General features: G+C 41.0%; 2 protein-coding genes across 2 annotated transcripts; one reads left to right on the plus strand and one right to left on the minus strand.

Annotated features, from left to right (window-relative positions):
* Positions 1–460: 460 nt before the first annotated feature.
* Positions 461–4767, plus strand: LOC104439604 (membrane magnesium transporter). The gene is made up of 4 exons (XM_010052649.3): positions 461–678; positions 796–848; positions 932–1032; positions 4293–4767. The coding sequence occupies exons 1-4, from the start codon at positions 606–608 to the stop codon at positions 4384–4386; spliced, it is 321 nt and encodes a 106-aa protein (XP_010050951.1). The 5' UTR covers positions 461–605; the 3' UTR covers positions 4387–4767.
* A 948-nt stretch (positions 4768–5715) lies between these two features.
* LOC104439595 (transcription initiation factor TFIID subunit 8) lies at positions 5716–10976 on the minus strand. The gene is made up of 2 exons (XM_010052643.3): positions 8870–10976; positions 5716–6216 (listed from the first exon to the last, which is right to left on the minus strand). Exon 1 carries the CDS (start codon positions 10121–10123, stop codon positions 9005–9007), a length of 1119 nt encoding a protein of 372 aa, XP_010050945.2. The 5' UTR covers positions 10124–10976; the 3' UTR covers positions 5716–6216; positions 8870–9004.
* Between the last annotated feature and the right edge of the window lie 1682 nt (positions 10977–12658).

The following is a 12658-nucleotide window of genomic DNA, read 5'->3' on the forward strand; positions in this document are numbered from 1 at the left end:
CATTAACCATTGTCCCCCACAACATCATTTTTATGTTGATCATGAATTCTAACTTTCCAAATTTTGTTCTAAATCCTGAAATTGTTATCATTTTCAATCCGCGACGTGATGAGTTTGTAAACGAATTAAATAGAAAATTTATTTAAATACTTAACAAAAAAAAATGCGTGCACCGCAGGATTGTTTCTTATTTGGTTTACATAGTCCTTCCTGCTTCCAAAAATTGTATCGGCTTCCAAAAATTGTGACTGAAATACCGGTGGTTGTAGTAAATTTTCAAGGTTTTCGACCAAAAAAAGAAAGTTGTAAATTTTCAAGGAAAAAGGAGGCGACGTATCCTATTAAAGATTCTTGAAAAACATTGGGCTTTTCAAGGTTGGGCCTGAAGGCCCACAATGAACCGGATCTGGGCCTTCTCCTCGTCATCCCCAGACCCGGATCGGTTCTTGTGGGTTAGGCCGGTGGTCGTCTTCCTTCAGCCTTCAGCTCAGAAGAAGTCCGAGAGAGCCTCCAAGCAAAGCAGCGATCTTTCCGTCTCGATCGGAGCTCTCGGCCGGCGTCCAATCGGCGAATCGTTGGCGGAAGCAGGAAGGAGGAAAGCGACGATGAAATTCGGCTTCGTAATCGGCGTCTTCGGGGTCCTGATCCTGTCCCACGCCGCCTATTCCACCGTCCAGTGTGAGCTCAATTCGCGTGGAATTTCTCCTTCTTCTTTTTTCACGCACTGGCGGTCGTGAGTGTAGGTAGTACTTGAGATTTCGGTTTTGAGCTCGTTTTGAATCTGGGTTTTTGCAGACAAGGGCTTGTTGAAGATCATGGAGGAGGAATTCTCCGGGCCTCCGCTCAACGTGAGCATCTAATTACGGCTTCGGGGTTCGGGATTCGGTCTGCTTTTTGGTGTTCTGCGTCTGATTTGGAGTGGGAATTGCAGGTGGTTGCTGAATCGCTCGTGGGTCTCGTTCTCTGTATGTGGGCTGCTCTCACTGTGCCTGGAAAGTTCCTCTCGATCCATCCCGATTCCGAAGAGAACAGGTGAGATTAGTTGCCTCGTGTTTAGTGGGTTCTTCTAGTGTTTGAATTTGGGGGAAAAATTTGCTTTTGGGTTTGTCTGTGCTCCAGCTTGCAATGCTGCAAGCTTTGTTACTTGTGATGTTTAAGTAGAGTAGTTAAACAGGAGATGCAGCAGGGAAGTTGAGAAGCCACAAACATTGTGCATGATTTCGTGCTTTAACTGCGGAATGTGTTGGATTGTAAGCATCTTCGGTATCTGGTTAGAAGTTTGAGATTTTCCTGCAGTCCAGCTTAATTAGGTGTTGTCATAGTATTTTCTGTCTTTTATGTGGTAAAAATTTACAAAACATTAAACGGTCTCCTGTGGTTTATATGATTTTTAATGCCAACAACCTTTCTAGATTCACTCTTAAGTTTTAAGTATCTAGTTTTCTCCAACCTTTAATTGCAAGGAACACAAAGTGGTCTCTCGTTTTTTTTTGTGTTGGGTGAGGGGGTTGGAATGTAGATCCCATTATGTCCTTGCACTCTATCTAATACATGTTCTATTTTAGCCCCATATATTTTTCCATAGAGTCTCTGCCCGGGTCTTAATTAGGATCCCCAACTTTGTTATAAACCAACCATAGAATCCCATCATATCATAAAAGCATCTTTAGAATAAATTTTGAGAGCCCGAATCATTTTTATGCCTCTTCTATGAAATTATTTCGTGTTGAGGAATTTATCATGTCTTTTTCTTTTAGATATGTGTCAATGTGAAATTTCGTCTAGTGTTAAGGCACACAATCTTATAATTTGTGGAAATGGTTGGATTAGGGAACTATTTGATTTAATTTGGGTATATGTTTCTGAACCTGTTCAATGATGTCAAGTTGAAGAATTTCAAAAAATGGATGCTTGGTATTAAAATCTCCCAGATTAAACTCTGGCTACTATGGATTGATATGAATAAACAGAAAATGCACATTGGCATTATATCTCTCTACATTATCTTAAGAGTTTGTATCTCGGTATCACATAAGAAGCAGCCTCAAAAAAATTGATAAGATTTGTGAGTGACTGTTATATCAAACCATCAATAGGTGATATCCAGCGTAAACCCCATTCATAGTATAAACGGGTTTGATGTCTGAATAACAAAATCATGTAAAAAAGCCATCCAACAAAAGCACAAAGTATGTTTTGAAAATGGTCCAGCTCAAGTAGACGACTTCCTTCCTATCTTGATGACAAAGTGAATCTTCAATCTAAAAAAGAGAATTATTCTATGTGTACTTGGAAAAACGATTATGGTTTGAATGACCTGCTTTCCAAACAAAACCCAATGTATGAACCGATAATCTATTGGTGGAAGTTTGGACGAATGTATCAACACCTAAAGATAAATCTTCCTACCTGATATTTTGTCTTTTTAAATTCCTTAGAATTACTCCTTGCTGTCAGTACTCAGTAGCACTTGGAAACTCTTATAAAGCAGTGGTAAATTTCTCCAATGACAACTTGTTTGAAAGTGACCTCACTGCTACATAAAGGTTGTGCATACTCGTTTGATGGATGTTCCTACACCTGACGTCAACTTTTGCAACTTCTTCCAATCAGCACTTTGCCACCTTGTGGTAGACTTTTTGCCTATTTGTTCAACATTGGTTGAGGCTTCCATGTTATAGATTAAAAGTATAAACAAATCATAGGGAATTTTCTCTTAGTGAAGAACTTAATTTTTATTATCTGTGTCAAAAGGTCCAACACAAAAGCTTCTTATTAAGTCAAGAGAGATTACATTTTGTACAAACAAATAAACCCTATGGACATGTGATGTGAAATGCTTCTTTATTCCCTTTCACGTGCAAAGTGGATGAAGCACTGCATGGGAATTGACAAACAGCAATTGTGACAAACAGGAACGGTATAGGAAATGAAATAACAATGGGGAATGAATAATTTAAACTGGCTTTGATTCCGTACAGGAAAGTCCAATAGAAAAGCTTAAATTGTTAGATGGAGGGAGACTACATGATGTAACACCAAAATTGACTCAGCACATAAGTAATATGGGATATCTCAACAATCAATTGTCGAGGATGCATTATTTTGTTTAGATGTTGATGCTTAAGAGTTTGGAGATTTCCTTTGGTAGTTTGATGCAAAGTGTGATTAAGTGGCCGTATAAAGTCTAGACATCTAACTAGAATGAAGAAATAGCTAAGCTGCTCCTTTAACATATTCAGGTGGTGTTGATGCGTGTGCTACGTATCTGACATGCAACTTAGGGTAGCTTAGCCAGCTACCTCTCTAATTATAATTATGTTGTTCATGATGATTAAGTACAGACAATATGAGATGTTGATTCAAACTTTACTTTTTTGTATGGTTAAAAATGAGATTCAGTACAGTCATCTTCATGCTTCATGATGATGCTAAAGTTCTCAGTTGATTGTATTATGTGCTCTCATGTCTCTTGGAATGGGGAATTAGCTTTGTCTTTTTCTTCAGATTGTTTACATGCGCCTGATTGTTTTAGCGTTCTTGTGCACTTACATTGAATATCATGTATGTGTTACTAGATGGATTTCATACATGTTTTGCGTTACAACTTATCCAACTCCTTAAAAAGAAGAGAATTAGAAGATTTTTCAATGGTAACAATTATCTTGTAAAGTTGATAGTCAGATGGTTACGGAGCCTTGACTGTGTATTCAACTAAGTTTAAAGAAAGATGAAGCTGCCATTTAATTCGTTAAATAGACATATTCAAGTCATGGTGCCCATCAGCATGTGCAGAGTATTGCATGGTAATAAGTCTAATTGAGTGTAAATTTTTATGATTGATGCAGTTGAGCTATATGCTGCATCGAAATGCAATGTAAATTGAACTAAAAGGCAGGAATCCACTTTTAGTGACTCCTTTTCACGATTCTTTTGGTAAAAAATATTAGTCAATGGAAGAATTTTGTGACCAATTTGAAGATTTCAATGTCCCAAGTTTCTTGTTTAGTATGTTTCATTGATTTCCAAGAATCTTTGTGAAGCTATCTAGTCTTCAGCCTTGTTTTACATGATTACTAGAAGATGGTGTGCAGGTAACGTGGTTGAAATGTAATAATTTTAAGAGTTGGTTTGTTGATGATAGTGTTTAGATCTGTTCTATAATTTGTACCTTTGGTGTATGCATTTTCATCCCGCCCCCCTTATGTAAGTCAAAATAAGGCCCATAACGGCACTCAAGAATTCTACATTTACATATTTACACTGCAACATACATTTTATTGGTTTTGCAGGATCGTTTCTCTCCCAGACAACATGGACTTCATGATTTTCAACCACCGTGGTAGAGTGTTCCCTTCTCAACTGGATCTGAAGTTGAAGCATTGAGACTTCTGACGGAATGAGTGCCCTGAAGGCTTTATGAGCTTTCTCTCCCTCCTTTCTGAACTTGAGACGCGTAGAAGATTTATAATCCAAGCTTCACCAAAAGTCCAAAGGCTTTCACACTATATAATTCCTAGAACTGTAGGAAAAACCAGACATTGCATTCATTGGAGTACTTTATGATTTTCGCGTGCAAACAGAAGGGTTGATTTTGACTCTGGCCGATTACCGTCCAAAATGGAGAAGCACACAACATCATGAGCATGTTTAGTGTATGTTTGACGTTTTGAGCTCCAGTTTGATGAAAATGAGATCCATGTAGACTTTCCCTTTTGACGTTTCGACTTCTATATGCAAAGCCTCCTCTGTCTTCTTGTGAGCTTATTTTATCGATGTCTCGAGGCTTTATACTCGGTCTAATCAACAAAAAAATTATGCTGCCAAATAGAGCACACGTTCCAATTTTGGCATGGGAAAGGGGCTTCCTCTTCGATTGACCGCAACACGTGAAGGCTCTACCATTACACCTCAAGTTCTGGTACAGTTGTAACTTCAACAAAGAAAATAGGGTCATGACCTTTGGCAACTTTAGGATCACTGGCGCCGAGATTTCATCAAGAAAGTAGGCACATGATGTTTGACAGTGTCATTGACACCGAGATGAGAAAAGTTGCGTCTAGTTTTAGCGCGAAGAATCAAGCCTTGGGGACAAACATTGATATTTGGAAAGAAAAAAAAGAACTGCTCAAAGGTCCCTTACGATGACAAAGTACAGACTGCTTCAAGAGTTGTCAAGGCAGTTTTAGGCAGTTTTCATGAGAGAGACAGCGGATAATGTTGAAGTCTGATCATCTGCTTGTCGAAGTAAATCGACCCTAGGACTTTGTCTTCTGAATTCAGCATTTTCAAGATTAAGACCACGACAAACAAAAGTACACGAGCCTGATCCATGCACCGCTACAATGGGCCGTACGTAGAGACATGTATCTTCCCATATGACAAACCCCAGGTTCTAATTCTTCCACGGCCTAACATATGATCCAGCAGTCCTTGTCTTCCCCTTTAGCCGGCATGCCCGCGAAACACTCAACAAGGGAGTGACGTTGTTGAACACCACAAGACCACGTAATCTAGTGTCTAAGGTTCTTTATTTATCTTCTTCTACATCATATTTCACGCGTAAGAACGGGGACCTCAGATAAGGAACTGCGCACCAAATAAATTCCTACATCAATATAAGGAAAAGGCATGATCGTTCTTTAAAATCCATTTCTCTCCCTAAAGTTCTCCAGAAAGAGGGTAAGTGGATGTCACAAGGGGAGGCTTGTCAAGTTGAATAATCAAAAGGAGGACATCACATGCACAGTTGCACTCATTCAATGAGGAAAGGCCAAAACTTCAAATATAAATCGGCCACTTTCGCTATTTCCGTTACAAATAAAGAACCTATACAAGATCTAGCATACTTGGTGAAAGAAGGGGAAAAAAATGCACATCAATCACAAGGATGAGAGCAAAGCTTTAGAGGAAAAATAGCTATTTTCTCAGTATAGAAAAGGCAGTGAAACAACTCCAGAAGGTTTTCCTCTATCTCTGCAGATGGCCATGAGATACTGCAACACCATCAAGGGAAATGATAGAATGGCCAAAATGAAAGACAGATACTTCTCTGTCATCACGATAGGACGTAGCGAGCCCAGGAAGCTCTTTGCTGCGTTAAGATATCTCAGCCATCCTCTGTTTCTCAAGTTATTAGATGCAGCGGAATGGGAATTTGGATTTAATCAAGGTGTTCTTGTAATCCCCTGCGGACCAAGTGAGCTCCAAAGAATCCTATCATGAAGGGTGTAGATCAGGATCGACAAGTGCAGGTCAAATTCCAACAAGCAGGAGAGCAAATCCAATGAAATTACCCATACTTGTTGAAAATATATGTATATATAATGTCTAGTAAAATATCATTCAAACAGTCTCATTGGCATACATAAAAGAGTTTCAGAAAAAAATACATAGATTTCCTAAGGTCACATCAGAATCTTGCTTACTAGTTCTGAAGAAATAGCAAAAAAGAAAAAACTGCGAAGTATGCATGACATAGCCCTGTTTCCAATCAGTTACATAGTAATTCCAAACTCATTGTGCAGTCCTGAAGTATCGTGGGAAAAGTTATGGAGTCTCCCTTTTAGGACATTATCTTGGAGAAAGGATTAACATACATCCCTTCCTTTTCAGTAAAAATTAGTTCCAAGTACATCAAGGGTAATAAATACCAGGAACACCAACTGGTAGAAGAGGTACTGCAAATCCTGGGATCCTACCGTACAAGAGAGAGTTGATGATGTCTCATGAATTCCAGAGAATGGATGGGATGTCTCATCAAGAATCAGCAGAATCAAGTATTTGCATAATACTAGACAACACGGTGCAAGGTAAATCTAAAAATTCTACATTTTGAATGAGGAATGCTGCATAGTGTTAATATAACACTAAGTATCCAAGAAATAGAAAATGGTCCATCAGTATGACAAGTAAAAATTGTCCTTCCATTAAGACAACATATGAGCAGCCAGAACATTTTAGTTTCAAGATGTGTGGTACAAAACATGCGCAGCCAAGGGACTTAAAGAGGAACAAGTATGCCGTAGACTACATTAGCTCATATTGACCAGGATAACCCAGTTAAAGTTACCTCGAAAAACCTTCCTTGATCATACAAATGCAGTTATCCACTTCCTAGAATGTGAACAAACCATATAATTATGAAAAGGTGCAATGCCATCTAAGAGTCAATTCAGGGTCATCAAACAGCTCTGATATAGCAGAGCATCGAAGAAGATGGCTTGACTCAACAGGTATCACTCAAAAGTTCGCAAGCTTAATCAACCAACTGTTTTTGGACACTTCTCATATATTTCGCACTTATAAGAACAGATACCTAAAAACTGCCACTGTCACATATAAATGTGTTTCATTTCAAACAGTTCTGCTACATACACAAGTTTAAATTTGAATGGTAACGTGATAGGAGTAGAACTATGGAATGCTAATGTAGAGTCACTGAGATTGAAGGGTTACATTTCCAACCTACCCCATAACGAAATTAAACGAAGTACAATGTCGGAATACTGCAAAGATAGGCAGCCTCCTGGTGAAAAGTTTACAAAGGCAACAGGACTAGACCAAAACACCATTAATTACTCCACTTTTATTAAATGAAAAATGACAATTAGAACTACTGTCGAAAATCACTAGTGAGTAATCAACAAGTAACATTGTTCGTGATAAGAATGCGCAGCCAGTCTGGTTCAACAAAGGAACTGGCAGCAACCAGTCTGGTTGGTGCAGTTCCAAGAATCTGGAACTCGCCCAAGACCTGGAAGATTCATGGTTATTGCTTGGGAACTGGCAATCAATCAGGAACTGAACCATTCAGGTTGGTTTCAGGTTTGAGCTGGGTTTTTAAACGAATTTTTGCCTTTATTAGAACTTATGAATATTAGCAGCTGGCGACGATTCAAACTTTGGTCCACACAGAGATTATTGCTACCGCTACTTCACAAAATTATCAAAACCCTTTGACCATTTTAGGTTTTTTCCAACCCTCATATAAGCGCACACATCCCTCTATGTTGCACCTTCCTCTCATCCTTCGACCTAACTTCTACCACTAATCTACAACACTCTTGTTGTGAGTCTGCCTTAATTCATGCTTTCATCTCTTTTTCTTACCATCTCCATAGTCCCCCTTTATTTAGAATAGTCCTACTCACAAACCGACTAGGGATCAGCCCATTTGGTTCCCAACCAGTTCTAGAACAGTCCGGGTCGACTCCCAGTTCCAGATTTCAGATTTAAAAATGACCCAGCCGGACCATCCCCTGTCCTAATCAGTAATCCAGTTCTGAGTTAAATTCAACCAAATCGTATTCATAAGTCAAAATAACCTGCTATATGTCAGACCACCATATCTTGAAGTTCTTTACAAAGAAAGTGAATTGATAGCATATACAAGACAATAGTACCATTGTACAGAGAAGTAAATCGGATATTAATTGCTTTCCAAATCAAATTCATATTCCCAAGACGAGTAACTGTCTGGCCTTGATGCTCAAGTGCCAAGCCAACAGAGTATTCTAAATTAAGTGCTTAAATCAGAGTACAAGAAAGTAATATCCTTGGATAGCGCCTTAAATCGAAAACTATTTATTCCAGGTTACTTTCCAAATCGAATTCATATTCCCAAGACAAACAACTTCCCAGCCTTGATGCTCAAGAGACAGGGCTTAGTAATGGGCATGTATCTGCTTCTTGCCTCCAATAGGCATATGCATCCACAAAAATAAGTACTTTGGGAGCAGAAATAATGTCATTCCATACAGTAAAGGCACAAGAGATGCTCAAATATTGGATAAGAACACAGGAAAATTGTAATTCAAAGAATTGTTTACAGAGTAGAGTCAGAGCATGAAAAGAGACCCTCGCATACCTCAGAGTATTGTTAGCCGAACTACAAGAATTCCTGCCTAAACTGCCCTAAAATTTCCACCAGAAGCAACACTGTGGCCTCATTGGTCAACCAATTTGAACCACCTCGCAAATCGAAGTGCTACTCTCTATCAATTTACATCTGAGTGAGCTCCTGTGGATTTTCCATGGCGTGCTTAAGGATGTATCCAGCTCTTCTCTTCTTATCGTCTCTTTCCTCTTCATGCCCAATCAGAGAGACAGGTCTACTGAGACATTTGGTATGAAGGCTTATATCCGAAGACTGACCAAAAACTTTTTTTCCAGTCTTGAACTTGAAATGAATAGCAGGTCTCTTTTCAGGAAGGACCTTATTATCACCATCACCAACTTCACAAAACCGATCTTTCATAGCTTCAATTGCAGGGGCAAATGTCTCCAGGACCGATAAACTATTCTCCTTCATAGGTCCATTAGAAAGCATAACAGGCAAATTAACAGAGGAGACTTCCTTCTCACCAGGTGGCAAAGGTGTGGTGAGATATGGATTGCCTTCGTCAGCCTTCAATTCTTTTGGCTGGTGAACTTGCGCGATATTCGAGGTTGAAGCTCCCGCAGAACCAAACTGGGCTAGCCTTTGCTGCAAATTCAACAAAGACCTCTCCGCATTTCTCCTTTGCCTCGCTTGCTCAATCTTATCAGCACGCAGATCCGACTTCCGCTCATTCCACACGGGTGTCTGCTTATAAGTGTGAGGATCTGGCAAAGCCGGCAACCAAGCAGGGACATGCTTCCCAGGTGGAGTCTCGCCCATTTGCGTGAAACTTGGGATCAGCCGCCTATCCCTGGCTACTGGAAATTGAGGTATTGACTGATTGAAGGGAACCTCCTCAGCCGATTGCGCATAATCCAGAATTTCCATTACTGTTCCAGAACTGGCAAGGCAGTGACCAACTCCCGAAGCCCCCAGAAAACCTTGAAAATTCCCTAAATCTTCTAGAGCTCTAATAATGTCAAAAACATTACAGTGAGTCCTACCAGAGATATTAGCATAAAAGCTCGCAGCTTTGCCGATATCGTGCAGATAACGAATTGCTATATCTGAAAGAGAGTCCAAAGCAGAGTCCCTGACACTCTCGAACCCGACACCCTCACAAATCTGCGCCACCGCAACCCTTGATACTGCACGGGCAAAGTCGTCAGCTTTAGCCCTTCCACTCGGAGCATCAGCCGTCGGTTCGTTACCAGTTGTTGTATTTACACCTCCATTGTTCATATTCGATGACTCATATCAATTGAAAATGACTGGACAACAAAATTTCCGTCATTCAACCCACGAGCCTCTCAGCTCAGCTCAGCTCAGCTCAGCTCCGCCCCACCCCGAGATCTGCTCCACCAAGGCAATCAATTCTCCTCCACTTCCCACCCTTTGGACACAGCAGCAGCAGCAGCAAGGATAGCGTTCGAAATGGAGGAGAAAACAAAAATGCTCCGAACGCAAACAGAGAATTCCGGCGATTAGTTATCAAGAAAGCTTGGGGCCAAGCTCAGCAGACAAGGAAATGGGCGAGCTCCAAATGCGCAATCCGCCAAAACCCAAGATCCCACCTCGGTCTCCCGCGAAACCCTAGCGGCGGAAACCGCGCTCCGGAATCGACACGACCCTCGCGGCCCGAGCCGAAAAATTCAAGACGCCCGCGTCGCCGGATCAAGAACCCGCGGCCCCCACACGAGCAGAGCTCGCGAGAGCTCGGAGAACCCCAGGAATCACAGAACCCCCACTCCCGACGGATCGCCGCCGCGGCGGAAACCAGGCGAAAATCCGGGGCCGGAGCCGCGCGACCGAAGGACACCCCGAGCTCTCGTAAACCCTAGAGACGACGACGACGACCACGACGAGGAGCGGAGGGAGGAAATTTCTAGGGCGAGATTGGGATCGGAAAACGGAGAGGGGCAGAAGTTCTCGAGGAGGAGGGAATTTTCGGGGAAATGGCGGATAAACCCTGGTAAGAACCCCCCCTTTGGAGGGAAGGGAGACGACCTCGAGGGGGTGGCGAGAGAGATCCAATGGAGGCGATGAAGAGAGAGAAAGTGGAGAGAGAGAGAGAAGGGGAAAGGAGAGGAGGGAGGTGGATGGGAAAAAGAGGGCGAGGGCGAGGGGGTATTTATAGGGGGCCTGGGGTTTCTCTCCCCCTTGATTTTGACCAATGAGAGAGGAGAGGGAAAAGGAGGAAGAAGAGGAGGAGGGGGGGTTTGGAGCACGAGGCGCTCACGCGCTTCTGTCTCTTGGAAAAAAAGATGCATTCTCGCCGCCGCACCGGCGAAGGCACCCGGGCCCCCCGTTGGTGTGGTGCCCTTGCCGGTGTGTCGAGCCGCCACGGCGCCACGTAAGGCAGTGGCCGGTTGTCTGGCTGCTGCTGTTGTGTCGAGCCCTCTTTTCCCCTGTGTGTATGTATCGTACTTCTTTTTACTCTTTCTATTTTTTTCATCTCTTGCCATTGGAGCGTCAGGTCGATTTTCCTTGGTTTCAATTATAGAATGTAGCAGGAGGAAGACGGATAATAGAAACATATAAAACTAGTTTGGAACTCTCGATTTAGTTACGAGGTCAGAAAGGGTTAAGTTTCACTTAATATGGTTGTCTATTATTATGTTCAACAATTTGAAGCGATATATTATCGGATTATATAAAGAGTTGAAAAAAACCATTCAATGCGGGTAGAAGCAATAGAAGAGGCTCGATGGTGGCTCATCACAAAGAGAGCTAGGTAAGGAAACTAGGCATTTGCCAAGCCTCAACTCGATCAAGTGTTCTGCTAGGTAGGCGACTCAACGTGGATGCTTATGTTTCCTAAGCTGAAGCTGAATCGGAAGAATTTTAAAGTATCAAAAACCCTAATAGTGAGGCATCTAGCTCGACAAAGTTTGAAGTTGAATTAATAGCTGAATGGGTAAATTCAAAATAGCACGGTGTGATGGAAGTAAGAGAGAAATTTTCTCTCGATAAATTTTAGGGTTGGTACTCAAGCATAAAAGTCTTTATCTCTCCTAAAAAATGGAACAACAAACTATCATGATAAAGATAAGACTGAAACATCAGTTTCCTTTTTTTTTATGCCCTTATAAATGACAAAATCAAATCCATAATAGTCTTTGGTAACATGACCATCTAATTTTAGCATAGAATCAAATGAAATGGATAGAACAAAAAGAGTGCAAGCACATTATTGGAAAGCTATTTGTTACCCCTTTTCCTCTATTTCCCTTTGTTCAATCCAACTTTCCACAACAAGCAACTCAATGGTTGGAGGTAAGATTTGGAGATGGATTATTTTCCATCTAATAGATGTTTCCTTAGGCGCTCTGAAGAATAAGGAAAGAGAAATCTCCTTTTTAGAGCTGCCATATAAGCAACTCGACGACATCGGTAATAATGAGGCTTCTATAATTCTCTTAGTACACGCTTGATTGTTGGAATAAAATTTGGGATAGGATGGGGTAGATTGGGACACCACATGTTTTGGACAAAAAAATAGACATATATAATCTTATCAAATGTTTAGTACACTTTAAGATAAAATTTTAAAAAATTATAATTTTTTAAAAGGGTAAAAGTAAGCAATATAGTGGGAAAGTCAAACTGTACAAGCAACACGGCTCCAAAAACTTGCACTCAAGATGAACATGTTCATTATGAGTGAAAGGAAGCCGTGGAAAAAGCCAAGCAACAACAACAAAACGACCAACAAAAGGTCAACGACAAACAATACCTGTCAAAAGCAACCTAGCAACCAACAAGATGTCTACCCAG

Source organism: Eucalyptus grandis, chromosome 1, assembly GCF_016545825.1.
Source record: "Eucalyptus grandis isolate ANBG69807.140 chromosome 1, ASM1654582v1, whole genome shotgun sequence".
Taxonomy (NCBI): Eukaryota; Viridiplantae; Streptophyta; class Magnoliopsida; order Myrtales; family Myrtaceae; genus Eucalyptus; species Eucalyptus grandis.

Excerpts from the sequence above, each read along its gene's own strand:
- LOC104439604 (XM_010052649.3), top strand. The coding sequence starts at position 606 with ATGAAATTCGGCTTCGTAATCGGCGTCTTCGGGGTCCTGATCCTGTCC. Across the intron at positions 849-931 it reads TCTCCGGGCCTCCGCTCAAC|GTGGTTGCTGAATCGCTCGT; the intron begins GTGAGCATCTAA and ends TGGGAATTGCAG. Across the intron at positions 1,033-4,292 it reads CCCGATTCCGAAGAGAACAG|GATCGTTTCTCTCCCAGACA; the intron begins GTGAGATTAGTT and ends TTGGTTTTGCAG.
- LOC104439595 (XM_010052643.3), bottom strand. The coding sequence starts at position 10,123 with ATGAACAATGGAGGTGTAAATACAACAACTGGTAACGAACCGACGGCT.